Raw genomic sequence first — 26,335 nt, 5'->3', positions numbered from 1 at the left:
CTCTTTTTATATGTAATTAAAATATTTATTATTAAATAGTGATTAGAAATTTTTTCAACTATCTTTTGCTACCTTGTCACCAATCTTTAATAACATCATTTTATATTTTATGTTGTCTTTTTTCGGAGTTGGTTGAGAAAATTCAAATGAAAGTGAAATGCAATTAAATCTGTTGATACTTTCTAGTTCTTTTTATTCCAACTTGAATTTTTTTTATTTACAACTCTAATTTTGTAAGATATTTTCTTTCAAAATCTCTGTAGGCATGCTTCAAGCTAATTAGATCTTAAAAAGCTATATAGTTAATTTTGGGGGTATACATAGGTCTATTTGGTTCGGGTTTTTCAATTACCAAATCAAACTAATTATGTCGGATTATTAAATTTAAAGACCAAACCAAACCAATAAAAGTCGGATTTTTTAATCTCGATTTTTCTCGGGTTTTTTGAATTTTCGAATTTTTTCCATAAAGTTTTCATAGCACAAAACATAGAATTTGCGCTACAAATATTTCTTTAATCCTAGTGAGACATAACTATATAAGGTGTTTTTCAAGAAAATCATAAAATATGAGATACGCCATAGCATTGTACTAAAATATTCAACAATAAGGATAATAAAATCGCATAAAATAATTATTTTTAATAAGCCATAATAAAAACAAACATAATCTAAAATTACTAAGTTCCTAAAACAAGTACGACTAATAAGTACTACTATTATTTATATGATTAAAAACTGGAAAAAAATAAGTTGTGCATTTTATCTAAACCATGGAAAAACTAAAAAAAAATAGATATCCAACATTTTTGGCATTCCTAGTGCAATTGAATTGAATATTTTTTGTTAGCATTAATATTGATTTGATTTTGTTTAGGATTTATACTAGTTACCAATATTTATAAACTATCAAACTTATTGGAGCATTCAAAACTTATAAGTCCAAGTTTGAAATAATACGTTAAATGATAAAAATTAAAAGAATTAAAAAATATTTATAAACTACACTACAATAAGTATTTTTATCTATTAAATATAGTTAAAACCTATAAACATATAATGTCGGGTTGGTTTGGTTTCGGTTTGACTTTTTTTAGTTAAAATAAAACCAAACCAAACCAATTATGGTCGGGTTTTTTCCCCCAATACCAAACCAAATCAAAGCAAACCATAGTCGGGTTTTTTGTCTCGGTTTGACTCGGATTATCGGATTGGTGCGGTTTGTCGGTTTTCTTTGCACACCCCTAGTTAATTTATTTATCATCTTTGTAAATGCAAATTTCCACGTGATTGTTACTTTGGGAGGCAATGCTATATAGTGAGTTATGTTGATGGTCATGTGAAAAGAAAAAATTCAAAATTAAATTTAATAAAATCTTATCAAAGGTTAGTAATATTTTAACAAAGATTAAAGGGGTTGGTTACATCGTCAAGATGAAATTGCATCTCAAAAAGTAAAACGAATAAACTTCAACAAAATTCTAAAATTATTAAACAAGTTTAAGCCTCTTATTACAGCTTGGCTTTAGGCCTCCAATACTATTGAACCGTCTCTGCTTATAGATCACACAAAAATAGCTTTACTGTTGCTACGAGGCTCCCTTCTTTTGTTACTAGATGAATTTCAAATAAGGACAACAATTTTACATGAAAATAAATGAGATGATATCGTTTAGGTAGAGTTAAAGTGGATTGGTTTGCATGAGTTAGCAAAAACAAGTGGACATAAAACCTTTTCCTACTACAATTTTGGAATCCCCAACACCCCTACCCCCCCTACCCAAAAGAAAAAAAAAATGGAAGCCACGTCTTTCAAAGAAAGAGGTAGCTTAAAGACATGAATGAAGGACCCCACTCCCCCCTCCCCCCCCCCCCTCTCCCAAAACAACAATGTCCACCCAGCTTTGAGTCTGATTCTCCCTTTTTAAAACCTTTTTAGCTCCACTATATATCCCACCGTTTCTTTCCAACATTTTCTCCCTCTTCTTTTAATCTGCAGGCCAAATTTGCAGCAGAAGTTATACTCTTCTGGTCTTTGACATCAAAGAGTTTGAAGTCTCTATCATGTAAGTTAAGGACCTCCTGTTTGATTAAATGCTTTCATTTTCTTCCTTTTTTTTTTTTATTTTTTTATTTGGCTCTTCTCTATTTGCTGTTCAAAATGTTTCAATTTCAAACAAATTACTGAAGTCCAGTTACATGAACCTCAATATCCATTTCGTTTTACTTTTACTAGTATTTAGAAGATCAATCATAGTTGTGTATTAATCGTACTATGACATTTCTCTTTTTCTATTTGTGAAACTCATTGATTTCTGTTTGATAGTTCTATGATCCTCATTCTTTTTGAGAATTTGAAGTCTATTGTAACAAAATAAGCACTTGAAGTAATGTAGAATTGAATGGAAATCAACTTTGAAGCTTGAAGCTTTTGAGGCGTTCTAGTTTTTGTCAATTTTTTTGTCCTACGCTTACACAAAAAGAAGAAGAGAAATAAATGAAAGAGGGTATAAAACATTAGCATATTCCAAATGTTTGCCTACCTTTGAGTCTAAACGTGGCCCGAACACCTCGCAACTACAAGACACCAGCTCATTTGAAAGAATTGGTTCTCTTTCCTTGAACCTTATCCATTCTGATTCGATATTTGAGAATGAAATTTTGAATTTCGACTTCAAATAGAGATAATAATTGGAGTAAAATAAGTAGATTTCTTAGGTTGTAATTTGATTGAACTACTCTTAGCAAGAGCTTTTGATTCTCGTAAATGAAAAAACATTTAGTAAAGAGCATTTTATCATCCTTTGTCAGACTTACCAACGTGAAGTCGTGAATACAAGTGCCTAAAGGAAAATACATGGTAAGAATAGTAGTAATATGTGCTTGAACGGTTATATAGTACTAGGGTTTTCAATAGATATTTGAAAACCGACTGAACCGTACCGCACCGCACCGAACCGATTTTTAGGTTTCTACTAATAAAACCGTAGGTTTTTATATAAATCTACAACCGTACAGATAATTAGGGTATGTTTTTTATTTTATGAAAATAAACCGAAAAAATACCAAAACGTACCGAATAAATTTACATGTGGAAAATATATATGTTAAGTTTAAAAATAATAATTAAATTTTTCTTGGGCCTAGGAATTATGAAAATTGTAACCAACCAACAAGTAATTAAAAATCAAAATCCTAATTCTCAAACCTAATATGCTACTCTTACTGAAACTAAATTATTTCTAACATATTCACTAGGAAGACACAAAGTATTCTAGCAGTTATGAGTAGCAAACTACAATGTATTGAATATGTTTTCTTTCGTATAATTTAGATTTATCTTTTTGAATATTTAATCTTCTATAGACTTTATTCATGAGTCCACCTTAGTTAATATTTTTCTGCTCGTGTGATTCATCTTTTCTTTATCTTTGCTTAGTTTCTTTTATACTGTTGTAGAGTAGTTGATGGATCTATACTCTGGTCATCTTTCATATTTTCTTAGTTCATCACCATTTAAACAGTAAAATTGTCTAGAGAGTTTTGCTAAGTCCTATAAGAATATGTATGACATTCTACTTGTACTAGTGATTTTTACATGATATTTTAAAAAATATCAAAATTAACCGAACCATACCGATACCAAAGAGAAACCGACATGATTGGGATGGTTTCGAAAAGTATAATTTTGGTTGTACATAATAGAATAATCGAAAAATTGGTATAACACAAATTTTATAAAATGATTGGCCGAACCAAACCATTGACACCCCTATATAATAGCATGACAAATAACGATACCATAGTTAAAAAGAATGATGAGATTCTGAGCGGAAGAGTGAAATAAAATCACTTCGATTATTTAATACTTTTAAAGAAAATTTACTTATTTAAAAATTATATAGAAAGTACTCTAAAATCCAACTTTGTGTTATAACAAGGTTTAGAAATATTTTAAAAATTATAACCAAAGAAAATATTACTACTACACTTCAGACAATAACAATAATATTATCTAAAAATGAGATAAATAGAAGGAATAAGTCAAATTAAGTCTGTTGTATTTATGAAATAGAAAAATCGCGCATTTAACTTCTTGATTGGGCCAAGTAAACTCGAATGAATGCTCCTTGCTTAATCATATAATAACGGAATTAGCCAACCCTCGTGTTAAATGGCCTAATCCAGTGACGTGGTGTGTTCAATAGGCATCTTTCTAATTTTGTCTGCTCTTTTAGTTTAAACAAGCAAATAATCATAGTTTATTAAGCCGTCCAAGGTTATTTATAGCAAGTTGACAACTGCTGATATCATCAAATACTAATCTTTGAGATGACACTTTATTTTGATTTGTGTAGTGGCTTATTAAAATAACCACTAACATTACTCTAATGAGATTGGTCTTCTTTCCCTTTTTTTAAAGTCTAATAATGTGACATTACTGTGGTTGCTGATTCATTATTGAACTTTATTAGATATGCGAATTTAAATATTTTTACACTGCTAAGATATAATTTTTTCATACCAGCAAGTTAAATTGATATAAAATACATACATAATTACTGTTATAGTCAACTGAATTGTATTGATAGGTAAAACATTTTTTACAATTCAATGTATGTAAAAGTTAAATCCTATCCATGTAACAAGACAAGTCAACTAAATTTCTTCATAAGACGAGAGAGTTTTTGTTAGGTCATAAATTTTAGTAATAATCATGAGTAGCTAGTAACTTCGTCAAGTCCACATTTCTCACAATTTCGGATCATTCTTTTCTTTTTCTTTTTGCTTTTTCATCAAATTAATTTCGAATACAAAGGCTACAATTACAAGTTCAATGTAACAGTACCAGTAACAGTAACAAATCGACTAACCGTCTACTCCATTTCCATTTGCAGTAATGAGCGGGTCACATCACGCGCCGCCGGAGTTTGACTCCGTCAACGGCGACTCATTAGCTTCCACGCCTCGCTCCGAGCACCACCACCACCACATGTACGACGACACCACTACAGCTCCACAGGCGCCACGTGCCCGTTTCATGTGCAGCTTCGGTGGCAAAATCATCCTCAGGCCACACGACAACCAACTCCGCTACGTCGGCGGCGACACTCGAATCGTTGCCGTGAACCGCCACACTACCTTCGCAGCTCTCCTAGGAAAACTCTCAAAACTGGCCGGAAATTCCAACATTAACATCAAATACCAGCTCCCTAACGAGGACCTCGACGCTTTAATAACCGTCACCACCGATGAAGACGTAGAGAATTTAATGGAAGAATACGATCGGCTAACTCAGAATCAGAAATCCGCTCGGCTACGGCTCTTTCTTTTTCCTAACGACTCAGGTTCTAGAGCCAGCACTATCAGCTCCATCCTTGACGGTTCATCTAAACGAGAGCAATGGTTTGTTGACGCTCTTAATGGTGGACCGGGTTCAGGTACCGGTTTAGAGCGTGGGCGATCCGAAGTATCGTCTATTGTTTCTGAAGTTCCGGATTATTTGTTTGGGTTGGATGCAGCTGATGATCCGCCCCGTGAATCAAGATTCGGAAAAAATAAGAATATCTCGGATCCGGGTTCACCCGCTCCACCCATTGTTTCTTCCCCGTATTGTTCTGTATCATCAACAATGACATCTTCAGCTATGACAATGATCCCGGATCTACCACCCGTTAAAACAAAGCCCGATAAGCCAAACTCAGTAACTGAATCCAAAGAGACGCCGGTTCAACGGCAACAACCAAGTTACCCAGGTAGTCCGCTTTGGCATTACCCGGCACCAACGGTGCAAACAATACCCGTTTACTATGTTCCAGGTCCGGTTCATCAACCCGGGAGCATTCCGGTGCAGTCCATTCCAATGCGGGCTCCATATATTCATCCTTTCCCAGTTCCTCCTAATCAGTTACCTGTCGGGTATCCACCAGTTTCAAGTATGGGGCAAGTTTACAGTGGAATGAGGCCGGTAATGGGTGTTGACCCGAATGAATTTTCTGCTGCTGCAAGGGTTGTTACAGAAGGAACGAATCAGCAAATGTACTATGCAGTTAGGAATTCTGGAGTTGTTCCGGGTTATGGAGGTCCGGTTGGTGAAGAAATGCAGGGACCCGGAAATGATGGAAAGGCTGGTCGGGTCTCCCAATAAAGAAGTTTGATTGAGAAGCATATATTGTGTGCTACATTTTTCGTTTAAGCATTTTGTTTTTGTTGAAATTTGAAGCAAAGGTTGCGTCCTTATATGCACTGTGAATGGTAATAAGCTGTAATTAAGAATCTGTACTTAAGTATGTGTGACATGGAGTCTTGGACGAGTATTTGATTAGTAAAAAAGCAAGTTGTAAAAGCATTTAAGCAAATACATTGTTTCCGTTGTCTTGAGAATGATTTAAATTGATTTTGTTGAAAGTGCTTTATCTAAACAGTGATTTACAATGGGAAATTATTCGCTCAATGATCTTTTGAAATTTGATTAGACATAAAGTTGGTGGAGCCGAGTAGTGGTAAAGGGTGGGAGAAGAAGAATTTGGTGTTTGGTCGAAGAGTAAAATAATTTTTGGTTGACAAGAGCAACTGTAGAGTGGAAATTGACTTACCGCACTTGTTATAATCTTTTTTTTCCCCAACCACTTCTCGTAATCTATTTCAACACATTTAGCTAATCTGATATCGAAAAGTGCTCTCTTGTTTTCATATGTATATATATATATATATATATTTTTTTTTTTTGTGTGGGCCGTATCGGGTGGGGCTATATCTGCATTTTGAATAAGGCATCTAAGACTTGTAGTGAAATGAAAAAAGAAGTCAAAGCATAAAAGCTTGTAAGGGTCCAAAAATTCAGACGTATAAAGCAAATTCATTCATCTTTTTTCAAACAAAGACACTGATCTGATTAGATTGGACAAATTACTCAGTGTTGTAAAATCGTTTTATTTCTAGAACTTTAATTAGAAGCTTTTGTGGTAGATTATAAGTCTACGAAAATTATCAGAATCAATAGGGGTCGTTTGGTAGGAAGTATAAAAATAGTGATGAATAGAGTGTATTAGTAATGGTGGCATTAGTTTTGCTGAGATTAATTTTTTTATACACTGTTTGGTTGGGTGTTGTCACGCCCCGAACCTGGGGTGAGACCGGCACTCGGTGCCTCACCTATCCTTGCGTACCAACTTGCGACTAAGAGACTCTGAACATATAATGTCATACTTTGGCCATGGTCCATATTGCAAGACAATGTGCGAAGCAAAATATAAAACTGAACGAAAGCTAATGCTGACTAAACATCAATATAAAGCTGGGCCGACAAGGCCGTCATAACTACTACATTTGACAAACCAACAAAATATACATACAAGGCCTACAAGCCCAACATACTGCACTAACTGACAAGATATGTCTACACGCCTTTACTGATGGATGTACTACGATCGGAACAGGACCCCGACCTACCCATAACCTATATACATATATACACAAGATGTACACAAAACTCTAGACCCGGCAACTCCGAAGGACGTGAAGCTTATCGATAAAGCTGAACTCAAGCAATACCTACTGAGGAGGTCTACTCGTCTGTCTGTCTGAACCTGCACGCATGAAATGCAGCGTCACCAGAAAAAGGGACATCAATACGAAATAATGTACCGAGTATGCAAGAAAATAAAATAACTGAAAGCTAAAACTGAACTGATAATATAATAAATGAAAGTAACTGGGAGTCAAAGATGATTGGAGATATACTTACCTGCTGATACTGACTCAACTCTCTTGATATAGTAATAAAATAAATGTCCGGTCCTATAAGGCTCGGAACGTGTAACTGCTTCGCCGTAGTAGGCTCGCTCATAGGCGCTCGGCCATACTAGGCTCTGTATCTCGTCCATGCTGGGCTCGCTCATAGGCGCTCGACCATAGTAGGCTCGGTATATAACTTACCATCTGATCAGAGGTTGCCCAATAGGGGCCTGCCTACCGATTATAGCTCGATGGTGGTGAAAATACTGTAATACATACATATATATATATATATATATATACATATATATATATATATATATATATATATATATATATATATATATATATATATATATATATATATGTAAAACCTATTCTCTCTTGACTGGAAGAAGACAATACTCAATTGAATATAATATCCCGATAAGGGAGAATACTGTAACTTATGAGACTAGGATAATGTACATAAGTTCAGGGATATGAACTTCTCTTTATGCCTCGTTATCAAACTCATGTAATTACGGGATCATGCCAAAATGAAGGAAGGGCTTAGCCTTAACATACCTGGGCCGGTTCTTGGACAATCCTTCTAACACATGACAATTGCGACAAAACTCGTGACTGTAATATCGGAGTAGGAAAAATCCGTATGATATTCTTGAGAAAGATTATACTGGGCTTCTTCAAAGTCACGTTGCTAAGATGCTTAAGGAATTTTTTTGCTTGAATTCTTGAATTCTTTCGTGAATATCCGTTGCCTAACACTTTGATATAAGACTTTCTTTTGAATTAGAGAGGTTTTAGGCTTTAAATGATATGACTAAGTGACATACTACTTAAATGTGCCACCTTTTCACTCATAATATAAGAGTCATAATTTGGACAAGGTTTTGCTGCAACGTTAGATTCCTTAGTCTTTATCCAAAGACCTTAATTAATCATCCACCAACTCCTTAATCAACTTATTAATTCCCCACTAATTCAATATTTAACCAATTACTCACATAATTAAGAATTATCCCAAATATTTTAAAATGCTACTCACTTGACACACTTTATGTACCCTACTATCATAATATAAGAGTCATAATTTGGACAAGGTTTTGCTGCAACGTTAGATTCCTTAGTCTTTATCCAAAGACCTTAATTAATCATCCACCAACTCCTTAATCAACTTATTAATTCCCCAATAATCTAATATTTAACCAATTACCCACATAATTAAGAATTATCTCAAATATTTTAAAATACTACTCACTTGACACACTTTATGTACCCTACTATCATGGTCATGTGGTACCTTGTATGGCACTAGTCCATAAATACCGGGTATTGTAGCTCGGACCGTATTTTATCCCAAATCGACAGCCTTCAACGAAACTCATTTTCTTTGATTCGTTTACCCTTTATCTTTCACGGCACTTACTTATTGCTTGTTATAAATAGCATAGATGCTTATAGTCTCAAGAAAATCTCATCCCCGAGCTTACGTTGATTAATTTACGACGAAACTTTAACGTACAAAAATGTAGGATGTAACATCCTTCCCCTCTTAGAAACATTCGTCCTCGAATGTTTACTCTTAGAGACTTTGGGAAAATTTTGCCAGAGCCTCCTCCGTACACTAGACTAAAACCAACCAGTACGCAGCCAGAAAATATACTATACATACCACACATGGCCAATGTCTATAAATAGCAACACTTGGCTTCAGACAGCTGTCCACTATAAATTCTGAAAGTAAAAAATAAGAGCTTACCTGATGACCTACAGGCCTGAATAGAGCTGTGCTGAGGTATCCCACCTCGAGCCTTATCTTTAGTGTCACGACCCAAACGGAGGGCCATGACTAGCACCCGGCCATACTTACCGAGTACCAACATACATTTTATCTAAGCTTCTTTATTATCTTTTAGGGCTGACGAAATCAATATAAATGGTAGACATGGGTCATGGACAACCAACAATAAAATATGATGGCATGAACATACATAACATGGGATGACTAGACAATCAAGAAACTATATATACGGTACGAGCTACCACACTACCATGAGAGACTATACAACAAAAACCAGCCGACAAGGCCTACCAAACTATACATGAGTCGACACCTGTCTATGAGCCTCTAAAGGAACATAAGTGTTGCAACATAGCCGGAACAGGGCCCCGACATACCCATAATATCTATAACAAAAATGCATACCAAGACCAAGGCAAGTCCGAAGAAGGGATCTCGCCAATCACCGCTGAACTGGACAGCCTACTATGGTGGGGGAGCTGCGCCCTGCCTGTCTATCAGGACCTGCAGCACGATATGCAGCGTCCACAAATAAAAGGACGTCAGTACGAATAAAGTACTGAGTATGTAAGGCAGGGAACCATAAGTACGAACAGTAATGTAAGCAGGGATAGAGAATAAACAACCTGTAACATCTGGGTACCTCTAAGGCTACTGACATGAAATGCGTAATACATATGTATATATACATAAACTTTTAAAACATACGCCTCTGTGGGCATCATCATCATCATATCGTACCCGGCCGTAATAGGCTCGGTAAAAACGTACCCGGCCACGTGGAGCTCGGTAAAACCCAACTGATCAGTGGTTGCACAATAGGTGCCATACCCGGCCGACTATAGCGCGGCTCGGTAGAGTAAAATAGATACATATATATAATGCATGCTCGACTCATGGACTCACGTTCTAAACCTTTCGGAGTGACGTAAGGTCGGTATCCTCTGTACACGTTATTAGGACTAACTTTCACCATGAACCTTATAAGAATCAGGAAGTACCAATAACATTGACAACATAAGAATAAGAGAAGCAACATCAACATCAATCGTTCCATAAGAGGGGAAACAATGTAAGTACTGCTAGCTTCTAAGAGTAGAGTATCTTTGGAAGCTCGTTCATTGCATTATGTACAATCGGAGTCGTGCAAAAGAAGGAAAGGGATAGCCTCACATACCTTGTATATACTGCCCCAATCTCAAGCTATGCAATTTTCACGACTCCTTAGTCTACAATAAGAGAAACGGTACTATAGTTACCCTTCAAGCGTCATAACTATTATGTATCGACCACAACCTATTTTACGATGAAACGGACAGCACCTCCCCTATATATATGACTTCATACAATTCCAAACAATCACCAAACAGCCCAAACAACATCAATAATAATCATATTGAGCATCCCGAAACAGTCCACCAACCGATAACATTACTACCAAGCCTTTCGATATATATTTCACAAGTTCTAGCTTCAATGACTTAGCCGTAACTTGGATAATCTTAAATACATATAGATTAAGAGGTTCCTTACCTTTATACAGAAAGAACAACTCCAATTTGACCTTAATTCTCCACGAAATATCCCTCCAATTCTGCCACAACAACATGGAAGCGAAACTAGCAATCAATTAGTGTTTCTTTTTGGCACTAGAATCACTTTAGAAGGCTTGAAATCACCTAGGGTTGATATTAAGAACTTGAGGGAGTATTTACAGAACATAAACCCTTTAAAACAACCTCCCACACGAGCTGGAACAACACAAAAATGAGCAACAACAAGAAGAACAAGAGACTTACTAGCGCCACGGGATTCCCGACACTTGATTTGTGTTGTTTGCCCTTTGTTTGGGTCTTGAATCTTGAGAGAACCTTGAGAGGGTGTTCCTAGGGTTCTAAGGTCTGAAAATAGTGAAAATAAATGACTTAAAACGGGTTGGAGGCGTCCTATATAGATCCAAATGTCTTAAACCGCCTAAGTGGGTCCCATAGAGAGGTACTTGGCGCAGTCTCGCGAAAACGCAAATATCTCTCTAATCCAATGTCGTATTGATAAAAGGTTTAATGCGTTGGAAACTAGACTCATAGAGCTTCAATTTGGTGGGTAGATCACCCCGTAATTCCAAGTATATTGGGAGAAAAGCTTAATAACATTTGACCTAAAGTTTAAGTAAAACTATGAACTTAAGTTGCAACAACTCTTGTCGACTTTTGTTTCATAACTCGTTTGACTTCAAGACTATGATACGAATATTTTATGATTCATATACCTTAAAATACGACCTCTTGAGAGTATTAAGCACCCCTAGGTTCACCCAAAAATACGGCTGACAACATCCTTGATTCGTTTAACTTCTAATACTTGTTAACCACCCTTATACACCTTTGTATCATTTAAGACCAATAGGATTAATCTCTTATCATCTCAAAGATAATCTCTTCATGGATTTACATCGACGACCTTATGGAATGAACTAACGTATGTGAATATGGGTTGTAACATTTAGTTTGAAATAGGTGGGGGTATTTAGACTTCATTTCTTCCTCCGCCTACCACGTCATCTCTTCTACATTCTTGCTTCTCCATAAAACCTTTACAGAGGCTACCTCCTAATTTCGTAGCTTGAGGATTTGTCGGTCTAGGATGGAAACCGGAATTCCCTCGTATGACAAGTCCTCCATAATCTGTACATCATCCGTGGGCACAACTCGGGTAGGATCACAAATGCACTTCCATAGCATAGATACGTGAAAAACCGGATGGACAAACTCCAATTCTGAGGGCAATTCTAACTCATATGCTACTTAGTCCACTCTCTAAATGATCCTATAAGGACCAATATACCGTGGTCTAAGCTTGCCTTTCTTGCCAAACCTCATCACGTCCTTCATAGGTGATACCTTTAAGAATACCCAGGTTTGGCCCATGTAACCCAGATTCTCCAACATCAAACCACCCTATAGGAGATCTGCACTTTCGCCCATACAAAGCCTTGTATGTAGCCATCTGGATACTGGAGTGATAACTGTTATTATATGCAAACTCGATAAGAGGTAAATGTTCATCCCAACTTATTTTAAAATCCAACACATATGCTCGTAACATATCCTCGAGCGTCTGAATTGTGCGCTCGGCTTGTCCATCAGTCTGTGGATGAAAAGGTGTGCTAAGATTCACCTGAGTCCCTAGACCTTTCTGAAATGACCTCCAAATATGTGCTGTAAACTGGGTCCCACTGTCAGATATAATAGATACTAGTATTCCGTGTAGCCGCAATATCTCCTTAATATATAACTTTACATAATCTTTTGTTGTATATGTAGATCTGACCGGTAGGAAATGAGCTAATTTCATGAGCCTATCGACTATACGATGAGAACGAGGTAAACCTGTGACAAAGTCCATATTTATCGCCTCCCATTTCCACGTCGGGATCTCTATAGTCTGCATTAGCCCTCCAGGCTTCTGGTGCTCTACCTTCACCTGCTGGAAACTAGGACACCGAGTGACAAACTCAGCAATGTTCTTCTTCATATCGTTCCACCGGTACACATCCTTAATGTCATGATACATCTTCGTCGACCCAGGATGAATGGAGTACCACGAATAATGTGCCTCTGACATAATCCTGTCTCGTAGCCCTGCTACATCTGGAACACACAGATGACCCCTATATCTGAGAACCCCATCTCCCTTGAGCTCTGACAACGGCTTCTTCTGATGCGAAACTCGCTCTCTCAACTCGACCAACTCTGGGTCCTCGTACTGCCTCTCCTTTACTTCAGCTATGAGAGATGATTTTGCAGTATTTTGGAGTACTACCCCACCATCACCAGAGTCTACTAACCGAACCCCCAAATAAGCCAATTGATGAATCTCTCTAGTTAATTGTCTTTTCTCGACCTCTACATGTGCTAAGCTACCCATAGATTGGCGACTTAAGGCATCTGCTACAACATTAGCTTTCCCTGGATGGTAGAGAATTTTAACATCGTAATCTTTCAATAACTCAAGCCATCACCTCTGTCGTAAATTCAACTCTTTTTGCTTGAAGATATATTGCAGGCTTTTATGATCTGTGAATACATCAACATGAACACTATATAAATAATGCCGCCATATCTTAAGTGCATGGACAATTGCAGCTAACTCGAGGTCGTGGGTCGAATAATTTCGCTCGTGCTTCCTTAACTGCCTGGAAGCATACACAAGTACCTTCCCATGTTGCATCAAGACACATGCTAACCCGACACCTAAGGCATCACAATACATGACATAACCATTTGGACCCTCTGGAGGTGTTAGAACTGGTGCTGAGGTCAACTTGTTCTTAAGCTCTTGGAAACTCTGCTCGCACGCCCCCATCCACTGAAACTTAGTTGCTTTCTGCGTCAAATTCGTCATGGTGCCGAAGGGAAGAAAAACCCTCTAAGAACCTCCGGTAGTATCTTGCTAAGCCTAGAAAGCTACGAACCTCTATCGGAGTGGTAGGTCTAGGCCAGGATTTCACAGCCTCAATCTTCTGAGTCTCCACCTTTATACCTCCATCGGATACAATGTGCCCCAAGAATGCTACAGACTTCAACCAGAACTCACATTTAGAAAACTTAGCATACAATTTACTATCACAAAGGGTTTGGAGTACCGCTCGCAGGTGGTCCGCATGCCCATCCTCTGAACGTGAATAAACCAAAATATCATCAATAAATACTATCACGCACAGATCTAAAATTGGTCGAAATAGGCTATTCATCAAGTCCATAAATACGGCAGGTGCATTCGTCAACCTGAAGGACATGACAAGGAACTCGAAGTGGCCATATCGGGTCATGAAGGCTGTCTTAGGAATATCATTCTCCCGAACTCTGACCTGGTGGTACCCCGACCTCAAATCTATCTTTGAAAAGCATCTAGCCCCCTGCAACTGATCAAACAAGTCATCGATCCTTGGAAGTGGATACTTATTCTTAATAGTTACCTTGTTCAGCTGCCTATAATCGATACACATCCTCAGCGAGCCGTCTTTCTTCCGCACAAACAGTAGTGGTGCACCCAAGATGAAGTACTGGGCCTGATGAAACCTTTCTCAAGCAAATTTTTTTACCGCTCCTTCGACTCCTTCAATTCGGCCGATGCCATTCTATACGGAGGGATGGATATTGGTTGAGTTCCCGAAAGCAAATCGATGCCAAAATCAATCTCTCTCTCTGGAGGAATACCTAGAAGCTCATCTGGAAATACATCTGCGTACTCTTTGACTACTGGAATAGACTGAAGTGTAGGTATTTCAGCATCTGCATCTCTAACTCGCACAATATGATAAATGCACCCTTTTGCGATCATTTTCCTCACCTTCAGATAGGAAATAAACCTACCTCTTGGTGTCGCCGTATTACCTACCCATTCAAGGACTGGCTCACCTAGAAAATGAAATCTGGTTGTCTTTGCTCGACAATCAACTGTGGCATAACATGATGCCAACCAGTCCATGCCCATGATAGCGTCAAAATCCAACATCTCTAGCTCAACTAGGTCGGCTGAGGTCTGACGACCACAAACTGTCACCGTACAACCTCAGTAAATCCTTCTAGAAATAATCAATTCTCTGACCGGTGTAGATACCGTAAAAGGATCACTTAGTATTTCAGGCACTATACTAAACTTCCCCGCGACAAATGGGGTAATACACGATAAAATAGATCTTGGGTCTATCAAGGCATAAGCATTGTGAGAACAAATGGTCAACATACCTGTCACAACGTCTGGTGAAGACTCCTGGTCCTGTCCACCCGCTAAAGCATAGTTACGATTCTGGTTACCACCTAAATTGGAACCTCTACCTCTGCCTCGCCCTCTACCAGCCGAAGACTGAGGCTCGCGCCCTGAAGGATGCTCAGCCATAGATGATCCTGTGCTGAATTCGCTGGTTGTGCCATACCCCCAGAATCTCTATTTGGGCAATGTCGCAACATATGCCCCGGACGTCTACATGTATAACAGGTGTCACACCTCCTTTTTCTACCCCGCAAGGGTGTAAGGGAGTTTTTTCCAATTTTAATGACAATCGAAACGGGATTATTTATTTAAAATTCAAAGTCGCCACTTGGGATGATTTATGGTGTCCCAAGTCACCGATTTTAAATCCCGAATCGAGGAAAGATTGACTCTATTTTACAGTCCGCGAACACAGAAATCCGGGTAAGGAATTCTGTTAACCCGGGCGAAGGTGTTAAGCATTTCCGGGTTCCGTGGTTTTAGCACGGTCGCTCAACTATTATTATTGGCCCATTTTTCTGATTTTAAAATATATTTGGAACCTATGTGCATTTTATTCCTTTTAAACCGCTTTTAATAATCTAATTATTATACAACTAATTATTTGATTACACATTGTGAATCATGTCACGGGAACCGTACCCACGATCCACAACATGTTTATTTTAATTAACAAGATTAAATTATGGCCGGGTCACATAAATGTACCCCCGGATTTTAGAAATTAAGCACCACAACTACGTCACGGGAACCGCACCCATAGCTATGACAATTCATTTAATTAACGCGCCTAAAGCAAACTACGAGAGTTCAAGGCATTTTCTACACCAGTTAAGACATCGATGCGAGGGCCATAGACTAGGTGATTGAATGGCACACCTCAATTTTATTAAAGGAAAAGCATTCAACTAAATGAACTACGACTATTCATATTTAAAAACCAATTTGAGATTAAGTATCACAACTACGCCATGGGAACCATACCCGTAGTTGTGATGATCTAATTACGTGCCTAACGGTTAGCCTACCCGGGTGATGACGGCCTAAGCATGCTCCTAACGAAGAACGATAAACAAAAGCAATAATAATAATAATAATAATAAATATTTTTAAATCTAAATTGTCATTCACATTTAATCCCGAATCCATCCAACAACTCTTGAAGTTTATCAAACATGTCCCAATCCCTACGACCTACTTATTGCTTAAAAAATTAGAACCAAGTCTTACTTTCAATTTGAAGGCTCATATGATGTTGAATTAGATTAAATAAGCTACATCTTATGTATTCTTCTCACGTCAACATGGAGTTACTAGCAGGGAATCAAACGCAAAAGAACAAGAATAAATAGCAAATCAACCTTAACCCATTCAAGACATAGAGCATCACAAAGGGACATAAATCAGGCAACAAATCAAACCTTAATTCACTCCAAAGTATAGAGTAAGATAGAAAAGAGAATGGACCTTTAATTGGCTTCTTCCAATAATAGAATCTCCTCAAAACAGCTTTACACTCGATCAAATTCGAAACCAATTCCAACAAAAATGCTAGCTCAGCTTTAGAATTTTTCCTCGAGTCGCATCTAAGTAATAACACGAACTTCAGCTAGTAATTTTAGTTTTCTCAATTTTGAATCCTCTAATTTGTGATTCATGCCATCAGCTTCCTTTTAAACCTTTCAATATATTAAAATCTTTAAACCAGTTTACAAAGAAGAAGGCGACACTCAAATGAGCAAACAGTTGCCTTCAAAATCATTACCAAAGTTGAACATCGATGTGCTCTCAAACAGGTCCGGAAATGAACAAGGACCGACGAGCGGAATCTCAATTGGAATCGACGGACTCGAAGTACAGATGATGAACTAACAGGTTTCCGGCGAAGCTCGCCGGCGACAGAGAGTTTTTGGGGTGAGGGTCGGCTGTTGTTGAAGAAGAAAAGAACGGGTGGGGGTCATTTTTTGTGCTCCAGCGGCTGAAAGGTCCTTGGTTCAAATGGCTGAAGCTTTTCGCTAGAGGTTTTATGAAGAAGACGACCGGCGGGGGGTGGGGTCTTCTTTGTGAGAATTGCGGCTATCACCTCTGTAGTCTTAGGTCTAAATTTTTTGTATTTTTTCGGTTGATCCTTCTCTTAGGGTACCTAGGTTAGTTTTTGTAGGGTTTTTTTAGGTTAGGGGTATGAGCCTAGGAATTATGGGCTAGGTCCGAAAATTAGGCTTAAAATGGGTTGTTTGAGCCCAAATTTTATTCTTTCTCCGTGAACGACACTAAAATACGATCTCATTTACTAATTAATTCTATTTAAGTAAAATAACCACTAAAATAAGTCTGACAGTTAATACAAACCTATTTTTGGTATTTTCAAATATCGCACTATTTTTGTATATTTTTTTTAGTTTTACGAAAGGTATATAAACTAAAAACAACTAAAAAGAAGAAATATTTTTGTAATTTTCATTTTGTGATAAAATAAAGTAAAAGAGTCAAAATTAGTTGAAATAACTATATTAGGCCTAAACTAAATATTTAAATACAAAAATGTGTAAAATCTTGGGGAGGGTCAAAAATTACATGTCTACAGCTGCCCCTCTTTGACTGGAAACGCGAAAAGTTTTCAGACAAAGAACGACTAGACAAGTTTTTTGACCCGACCCTTATTTAAGGAGACCAAAAGCTAAAAGCGAGGAGAATGTGACCGAGCCCTGGTATCTGAGCAGCCTACATATCCTTGGCTATAAAGGAATCAGGCCACGTGTAGTTTAGAAGTGAGTGAGATGATGGAGTATACCGAGGTGGAGAGCCGATTGAGGTGTCATTCCGTTGAGGTTCCGGTCCGCGATCCTGTTATTACATCAAAATCAAAAAACAAAAAAGACTAACTAAGCCTGTCAACTATGAGTTACAAGATTCCTATCTATAAGTCTTCTGAAGCTTGATCTTGAGTCTTGAATGATTCTTCATGCAGACTTTAGATTTGAACCTTGGCGCTTGTTAGCTGCGGGTGTTAGTTCAATCTTCCACGGCTTCTTCGGATCAAGACCGGACATGCAGTGCTCGTGACTTCAGCCATGTCTTGAGCAGCTCACATCTTTCATCTGCTTCTGAATTTGGATTCACTTCCCTCTATCTTTTTCCTTTCTTTTTGTTTTGTTTTTCTATTTTTCCTTGGATTGAAACTTCTTCTGTGGTCATCTCGGACTGTTTTCTCGCATTCTTGCTGCGAGCTTCTACTACTTCTAACTTGAATTGAATTCTGAAATGACTTCCCTTGTTCTCCAGGTAGGCGCCTTATTGCCAAAACTTGAACTATATTCCCTTGTTCTCCAGGTGGGAGCCTGATTGCCAAAACTTGAACTGTATTCCCTTGTTCTTCAGGTGGGCACCTGATTGCTGAACTCGAACTGCTTTTTCTTGAGACTGCTTTTGTTGAACTGTCTTCCCTTGTTCTCCAGGTGGGCGCCTGATTGCTGAACCTGAACTGCTTTCTCTCGAGACAACTTCTCCTTTGAATATGTTTTCCTTTGTTCTCCAGGCGGGCGCCTGATTGCTGAACCTGAACTGCTTTCTCTTGAGACTGCTTTTCCTTTGAACTATCTTCCTTCGTCTCCAGGTTGGCTCCTGATTGCTTAACTTGAACCGTCTTCTTTCGAAACTGCTTTTCCTTGAAACTTGAACTGTCTTCCCTTGTTCTCCAGGTGGGCGACTGATTGCTTAACTTGAACTGTCTTCCTTCGAAACTGCTTTCCCTTGAAACTTGAACTGTCATCCCTTGTTCTTCAGGTGGGCGCCTGATTGCTAAACTTGAACTGTCTTCCTTTGGAACTGCTTTCCCTTGAAACTTGAACTGTTTTCCCTTGTTTCTCCAGGTGGGCGCCTGATTGCTGAACTTGAACTGTATTCCTTCAAAACTGCTTTCCCTTGAAACTTGAACTATCTTCCCTTGTTCTCCAGCTGGGCGCCTGGTTGCTAAACTTTCTGTGTTCCCTTGTTTTCCATATGGGTGCCTGAATCAAAACAAACAAAAAAAAACGAAATTTTCTGCCCCAGTTTACACTAGGAAGATTTGTGAATTGTTAGCGAAATTGTAAATCACTTATACTATTGATGCAATGATGAGAGTAAACTAAAGACCCGACCAGGATGTGCGTCTCCTATGAGTAAAACTAGGAAACTTTAACTAGAAAATGCATATGCTAAAAAATAAAACCTGAATTACCCAGATTAGGAAGTGCATCTCCTACGGGTGAAACTTGAATGAACCAAACTAGGAAGTGCATCTCCTAGGGCTGAACTTAAATGACCTAAACTAGAAAGTGCGTCTCCTAGGGACGAACTTAAATGACTCAAACTAGGAAGTGCGTCTCCTAGGAATGAACTTAAATGAACCAGATAGGAAGTGCATCTCCTAGTGGTAAAATCTCAATTTAGGAAGTGCGTCTCCTAAAAGTATATCCTGAAAAACCCATACTAGGAAGTGCGTCTCCTAAGGGTGGAACTTCAATGACTCAAACTAGGAAGTGCATCTCCTATGAATGAACTCTCAATTTAGGAAGTGCGTCTCCCAAAAAAAAAAAATATGACCTGAAAAATCTAGACTAGGAAGTGCGTCTCCTAAGGGTGGAACTTCAATGACTCAAACTAGGAAGTGCGTCTCCTATGAATGAACTCTCAATTTAGGAAGTGCGTCTCCCAAAACAAAAATATAACCTGAAAAACCCAGACTAGGAAGTGCGTCTCCTAGGGGTGGAACTTCAATGACTCAAACGAGGAAATGCGTCTCCTAGGGATAAAACTCTATTTAGGAAGTGCATCTCCTAAAACAAAATACAACTTGAAAGACCCAGACTAGGAAGTGCATCTCCTAGGGGTGAAACTTCAATGAACCAGACTAGGAAGTGTGTCTCCTAGGAATGAACTCTCAATTTAGAAAGTGCGTCTCCTAAAAGTATAACTTGAAAGACCCTGACTAAGAAGTGTGTTTCCTAGGGGTGAAACTTCAATGGCTCAAACTAGGAAGTGTGTCTCCTAGGAATGGACTGAAATGAACCAAATAGGAAGTGCATCTCCTAGTGGTGAAATCTCAATTTAGGAAGTGTGTCTCCTAAAACAAAATATAACTTGAAAGACCCAGACTAGGAAGTGCGTCTCCTAGGGGTGAAACTTCAATGACTCAAGCTAGGAAGTGCGTCTCCTATGAATGAATTTAATTGAACCTAATAGGAAGTGCGTCTCCTAGTGGTGAAATCTCAATTTAGGAAGTGCGTCTCCTAAAACAAAATATAACTTGAAAGACCCTGACTAGGAACTGCGTCTCCTAATGGGTAAAACTTAAATGATTCAAGCCAGGAAGTGCGTCTCCTAGGGGAAAAACTCAATGTAGGAAGTGCGTCTCCTAAAACAAAACATAACCTGAAAGACACAGGCTATGAAGTGCGTCTCCTAGGGGTGATGTGTGATCTTCTCAATAGCCTCTGCGTAAGTAGAACTGGGGCATTACACCTGAAAAATTCAAGCTTCCAAGCTTTGATATGAATATAGCTTTCATCCCTATTTCAAACAAAGAAAACTTGTGAGTTTAAACATGGTGGTGTCACGACCCAAACCTCGCACTGGTCGTGATGGCGCCTCTCGTGAAGACGAGACCAGCCAACTAACCCAACTCGTCTTTTCAAAAATAGCTAAACAAGAATAAACAGCCTAAATATGACTTAATAACATTAATTAGCGGAAATACAACCCAACACATCCCTAATCGAGGTATCACAAGTCACGAGCGTCTATTAGAGTGTAAATCCAACTACAAGGTCTAAAGTATACAAAACCGGAATAATGAACAAAATAGAAAGGCGGTGCTCCGAACGCTGGCAGCCACCTCGTTAACTCCTATAACTCTACCTCTGATCAGCCAAAACCCGCTACCGGGTGAATAAATACCTGCATCTGCACACGAGGTGCAGGGTGTAAAGTGAGTACTCCAACTCAGTGAGTAATAACAATAAATAATGGCTGAAAGCATGAAAACACATAAATGCATAAGGCAATTCTATATTAGGCAGTAAATCACTTAAAACAGTAAAACCGTAAAGAATCAAATGAATTCTCCTTTTTAAAAACAGGTAAATCAGGTAACACAACAAGTAAATAGTGAGTAGTAATCTGCCCCTCGGGCCCAGTATCAATCGCTCAGAACAGTATCAGCCCCTCGGGCTCAGTATCAATCACTCAGCATAGTATCAGCCCCTCGGGCTCACTCTCAGTCACTCAGCATAGTATCAACCCCTCGGGCTCACTCTCAGATCATATGGGTACCCGCGCTCACAGTGGGTGTGCAAATTCCGAAGGGGCCCCTTACGGCCCAATATCAAGCCACTTCGTGGCATCATCACTCGGCACTCGGCCTCACATCACTCGGCCTCCCATCACTCAAGCCACCTCGTGGCATATAAAGCATCTCATATCACTCAGCATATCGTCACATATGGCCCTCAGCCTCACTCAGTCCAGATATCATCACAAGCCCCTCGGGCATCAGTAAAACAGTAGGGCTCAGCCCAAACAACATTGGAAATATCATTTAAATCTCAAAATTCAATTAAAAGTGGAAGAGTTTGTAAAACAGTATTAATCAACAAGACTGAGTTCAAGTAATATATCAAAATAGTTAGGAAACGGTGATAAAAGTCCACGAAGGATTCAAGTAGTCGGCATGAAGCCCAAAATATGGCAATAAGCCCAAATCATGTTGATAACAAACACATTTCAGTCAATTACGTGGTAAAAATATCAATCGGGACAGACCAAGTCACAATCCCCAGTAGTAAACAACCCCGCGCTCGTCATTAAGTGCGTGTTTCACCTCAATATAGCACTACGTTGTGCAAATCCGGGAATTCAAACCCTCAGGACATCATTTACTATCATTACACACCTAGAACCGGCGAAATCTCTAGCTCGCGACGCCTTTTCCCCTCAAATCGGCCCCCACGCGGTCGAATCTATCCAAAAATCATAGCGAATACATCACAATATGCTAAGGGAACAAAGCCCAAGCGAAAACAATCAATTACGGGCACAAATTCCGAAATTACCAAAACCCGAGCCCCGGGCCCACTTCTCGAAACTCGGAAATTTTTACATCAATATGTTCCTTATCTCCTCACGAGTTCATACATACAAAAATTTCTCAAATCCGACCTCAAATGGTCCTTCAAATCCCCAAATCAAATTTCAATATCTCAAGCCCTAGTTTTTCAATTTTAGGCTTAGTTTCCATGAATTTCTAGGTGGATTTCACAATAAAAACGAGTTTTAAGTTAAAAGATCTTACCTCCCGGTGTTATCTCTTGAATCCCTCTTCAATTTCCTTCAAGAAGCTCCAAAATCGCCCAAAAATGGTGAAAGTTAGCTCCAAAATCACGGACAAGAGCTATTAAAACATTCTGCCCAGGCTTTAAAAGCCTTCTTCGCGAACGCGGTCCATCTCCCGTGAACGCGTAGCACAAAATTACGCTTACCATCTTTTACCTTACGCGAACGCGCCACTTCCATCGCGAACGCGCCACTTCCATCGCGAACGCGATGACTAACTGACCATCAGACCCAATCTCTCCTACGCGATCGCGTATAAACACTCGTGAACGCGATGCTGCTTCTCACAACCCTTTGCGAATGCGGCATGGACCCTCGCGAACGCGTAGCTTACATAACTCAGCCCTTCGCGAACGCGAAGGCCAAAATACCTGCAACACCAGAACTAAAAATCTGCAATCTCTCAAACACAAAAATGGTCCGATTGACCACCCGAAACTCACCCTTGGCCCCCAGGACCTCAACCAAAAGCACCAACACATCCTAAAACCTCATTCAAACTTGTTCCAATCACCAAAACATGTCAAACAACACCAAAACCATCAATTCACATCGAATTCAAGCCTAAGTTTTTCCAAAAACTTCCGAAACACGCATTTGATCAAAAACCCAACCAAACGACGTCCGATTGACCTAAAATTTTGCACACACATCACAAATGACATAAGGAAGCTACAACCGCTCTCAGAATTCCATTCCGACCCTCAAATCAAAATCTCACCTATCAACCGGGATTTGCCAAATACTAACTTTGCCAATTCAAGCCTAATTCTACGCCGGACCTCCAAAACCAATTCCGATCATGCTCCTAAGTCACAAATCACCTAACGAAGCTAACCAAATCATAAAAACTCTGATCCGAGCTCATATACAAATAAGTCAACTCTTGGTCAAACCTTTCAAATTCAAAGCTTTCAACTGGGACTGTTCTGTCAAATTCATTCCAAATTTTCCTGAAACCAAAACCAACGGTCTACATTAGTCATAATACATAACATGGGGCAAGTCATACCCGAGAACTGGCGATCAAGGTGCAAAAGCTCAAAACGACTGGTCGGGTCGTTACATCCTCCCCTACTTAAACACACGTGCGTCCTCGAACGTACCCGGAGTTGTTCTAGAAGCCAATCAATAGCTGAATAACCTTACCAAGCGTAAACCCGGGGGTGATCCCATGTCACCCTATCTCATATAGGTCCGATAACACACTATAACTGAAATTTCACCATCCAATCTAGCCCATAAGCCATAGAACCACATTTCACTTTCCGAAATCATACACAAGATCACAATCTCACATCTCTATTCAGAATAAGCCCGAACCAGCTGTAATAACCCATACCTGCAACCTCAGGTGCAATTATATGATATACCACATAACTCAAACACTCGAAATGATAACTTCTATTCACAACAGCTGCACACAACACCCGAATACCGGTAGAAAACCTCTTATCAACTATGGTCTTATTCCAACACTTCAATATACTGCTAATGATAAATGAAACATGAAATAAACCGTAACCATCTCTCAGGTGAACCATTCATGAAGTCACTTCCTTTTTGGCTAATACCACAGCAGATTTCCGAGCCAAACCTCGACATTATCCTTCCAACAATCTGAAATCAAATCCGTTCGTATTCATTAATGACCCCAACGATCACCTCGAATCCAACACACCACTCTGGTGACATGACACATCAATACAGGCCTAAGCCACAACTTGTATAATTCGCGCACCAATAAGAAACAGTCTGAATATACTCAAATCATGAAAATGACCCCAAACGAAAGAGCTGTACCTCAAGCTCATCAGCACCATCACAACACAAAGCTGAGACCCTGTCTCACATCACAGAAATAGAACACATGAATCTACCCCAAAAGGTCATATCTCCACGTAACATCGCTACAATGCGCGATCCTATCCAAACACTACTACACACGGAACACGTCAAGTCACTATGCTCAAAATCGACAGCCACGCACATGTTGATGTCTGGAACCAAAGCAAATCATTACATCCGCGGTGAAACAAATAACATACTCCACGCAACCCGATAGGACATAATCGATACGTCTTTCACTGAGCAACGCTCAATTACTCTTCCCGCTTAAATTCCACTAAGAGACCCCAATTGAACCACACCATATGTGCCTATAACCAACAAATCATAACATCTCGCGACACAGAAAGGTAACTCATAGATCTCCCCCGATCACTGATAAGCTCAACAACGGTCGAATCAATACCTCTCTCAACAATGCCATTCGGAGCCAACCAAGCCGACTCAAGATAGAACACTCGCCCACATTGGCCTGCCAACAAACTCCTTACCAAGGAAACCTGAAGCTGCTCCTTCCACCTCTATGACTCTGCCGGTGCTATACGATACGATTCAAGGCACCAAATCAATACCGAAATCAAAAACCTTGCCTGGCGACATGTCCATCAACAAGAAACTCCTCCGAGAAGTCCCTCACCATCGGGACTGAATCAATATGAGGAGCCTTAGCACTGACACTCGTCACAAGACCCCAAATCAAAAAGGCAACCCTTCCCAGCCGTCTGCTAGGTCTTCAAAATATAAAAATCCCCAATAGGACGTAATCCGACGAACATCGCCACTCAATCCGTGGCATATCCTGACATAGCCAACCGTGCCATCTTATCGCAATAGTCCAGAATAACACAACACGGAAACCTCCAGTCTACACCCCGATATCTTACCCAAAATCTAACATACCAAGCAAAGATGGATCCACTCAGGCCTCCAAATCGCGGTAGTCACTAAACAGTGCTGATACACACGATCTAGAATCACAACATAGCATGAATATGAGAACTTCTGGTCTCCAATTCCGTGTAGCACACAAATCACCATACCTGATCCCGAATTCCGTCGTCCGAATACATATCGCGCCTCCAGTACCCAGTCATTCCACGAAAGATACTCTAAAATTTCCCTGTGCTACCAAGCAAACCCGAATACCACCAGTCGATCCAACAACAAAGTGCCGCAATACTACCGAAGTGCCATCAACTTAATCACATTGCCCTTTTTCTGAAACCTATACTCTCGTCAAATCACTTCCAAATAACAATACCATTTCCTTAATCATCTGAGGCTACCTGCTGCCTAAGAGTGTTATGAACTTCCTTTCAGTATTGAACTGAAACCTCATACACGCAAATCTCGATCCTCCACAACATACCGCATATACCACACCATCCAAGGATAACAGGAAAACTTTTATCTCCCTTCCGAGCCACAGACATCTACGCACTCAACTAGTCAAGAACTTCCATTGATCCCATCTAGAAGAAAAATCATTACACATCCCATACCTCTCATATTCGTAGAAAATGCACCTCTCCAGCCGCGATAGAAATCAACAAGAACTCTCCCAATTCCGTTTGCACAAATTAAACTGCCAGGACTGAATCCTTCTAACTAGACCAAGCTAAGCAAGCCATCAAAGCCCATGAGCATTGCTGCAAAATACCTGTAAGAACCCATTACCTCGAACACATACAAAGAATTGATCATATCCTTACCATACCGATTCGGTCTACTATCAAACCATTCCATCTATCTAAATTTCCTTCTGATTCATTTTCAACTTGATGCTCCCTCTTGTTGTAC

General features: G+C 39.2%; 1 protein-coding gene across 1 annotated transcript; it reads left to right on the top strand.

The window, feature by feature from the left end:
• Nucleotides 1–1,782: 1,782 nt before the first annotated feature.
• LOC109210389 lies at nucleotides 1,783–6,408 on the top strand. Its single transcript, XM_019373788.1, has 2 exons — nucleotides 1,783–2,066; nucleotides 4,899–6,408. The coding sequence occupies exon 2, from the start codon at nucleotides 4,901–4,903 to the stop codon at nucleotides 6,146–6,148; it is 1,248 nt and encodes a 415-aa protein (XP_019229333.1). The 5' UTR covers nucleotides 1,783–2,066; nucleotides 4,899–4,900; the 3' UTR covers nucleotides 6,149–6,408.
• Nucleotides 6,409–26,335: the final 19,927 nt, after the last annotated feature.

The sequence above is a fragment of the Nicotiana attenuata genome, unplaced genomic scaffold, assembly GCF_001879085.1.
Source record: "Nicotiana attenuata strain UT unplaced genomic scaffold, NIATTr2, whole genome shotgun sequence".
NCBI classification, from domain to species: domain Eukaryota; kingdom Viridiplantae; phylum Streptophyta; class Magnoliopsida; order Solanales; family Solanaceae; genus Nicotiana; species Nicotiana attenuata.
Note: the sequence above shows the minus strand (reverse complement) of the source record. Positions and strands in the feature narration are given on the sequence as shown.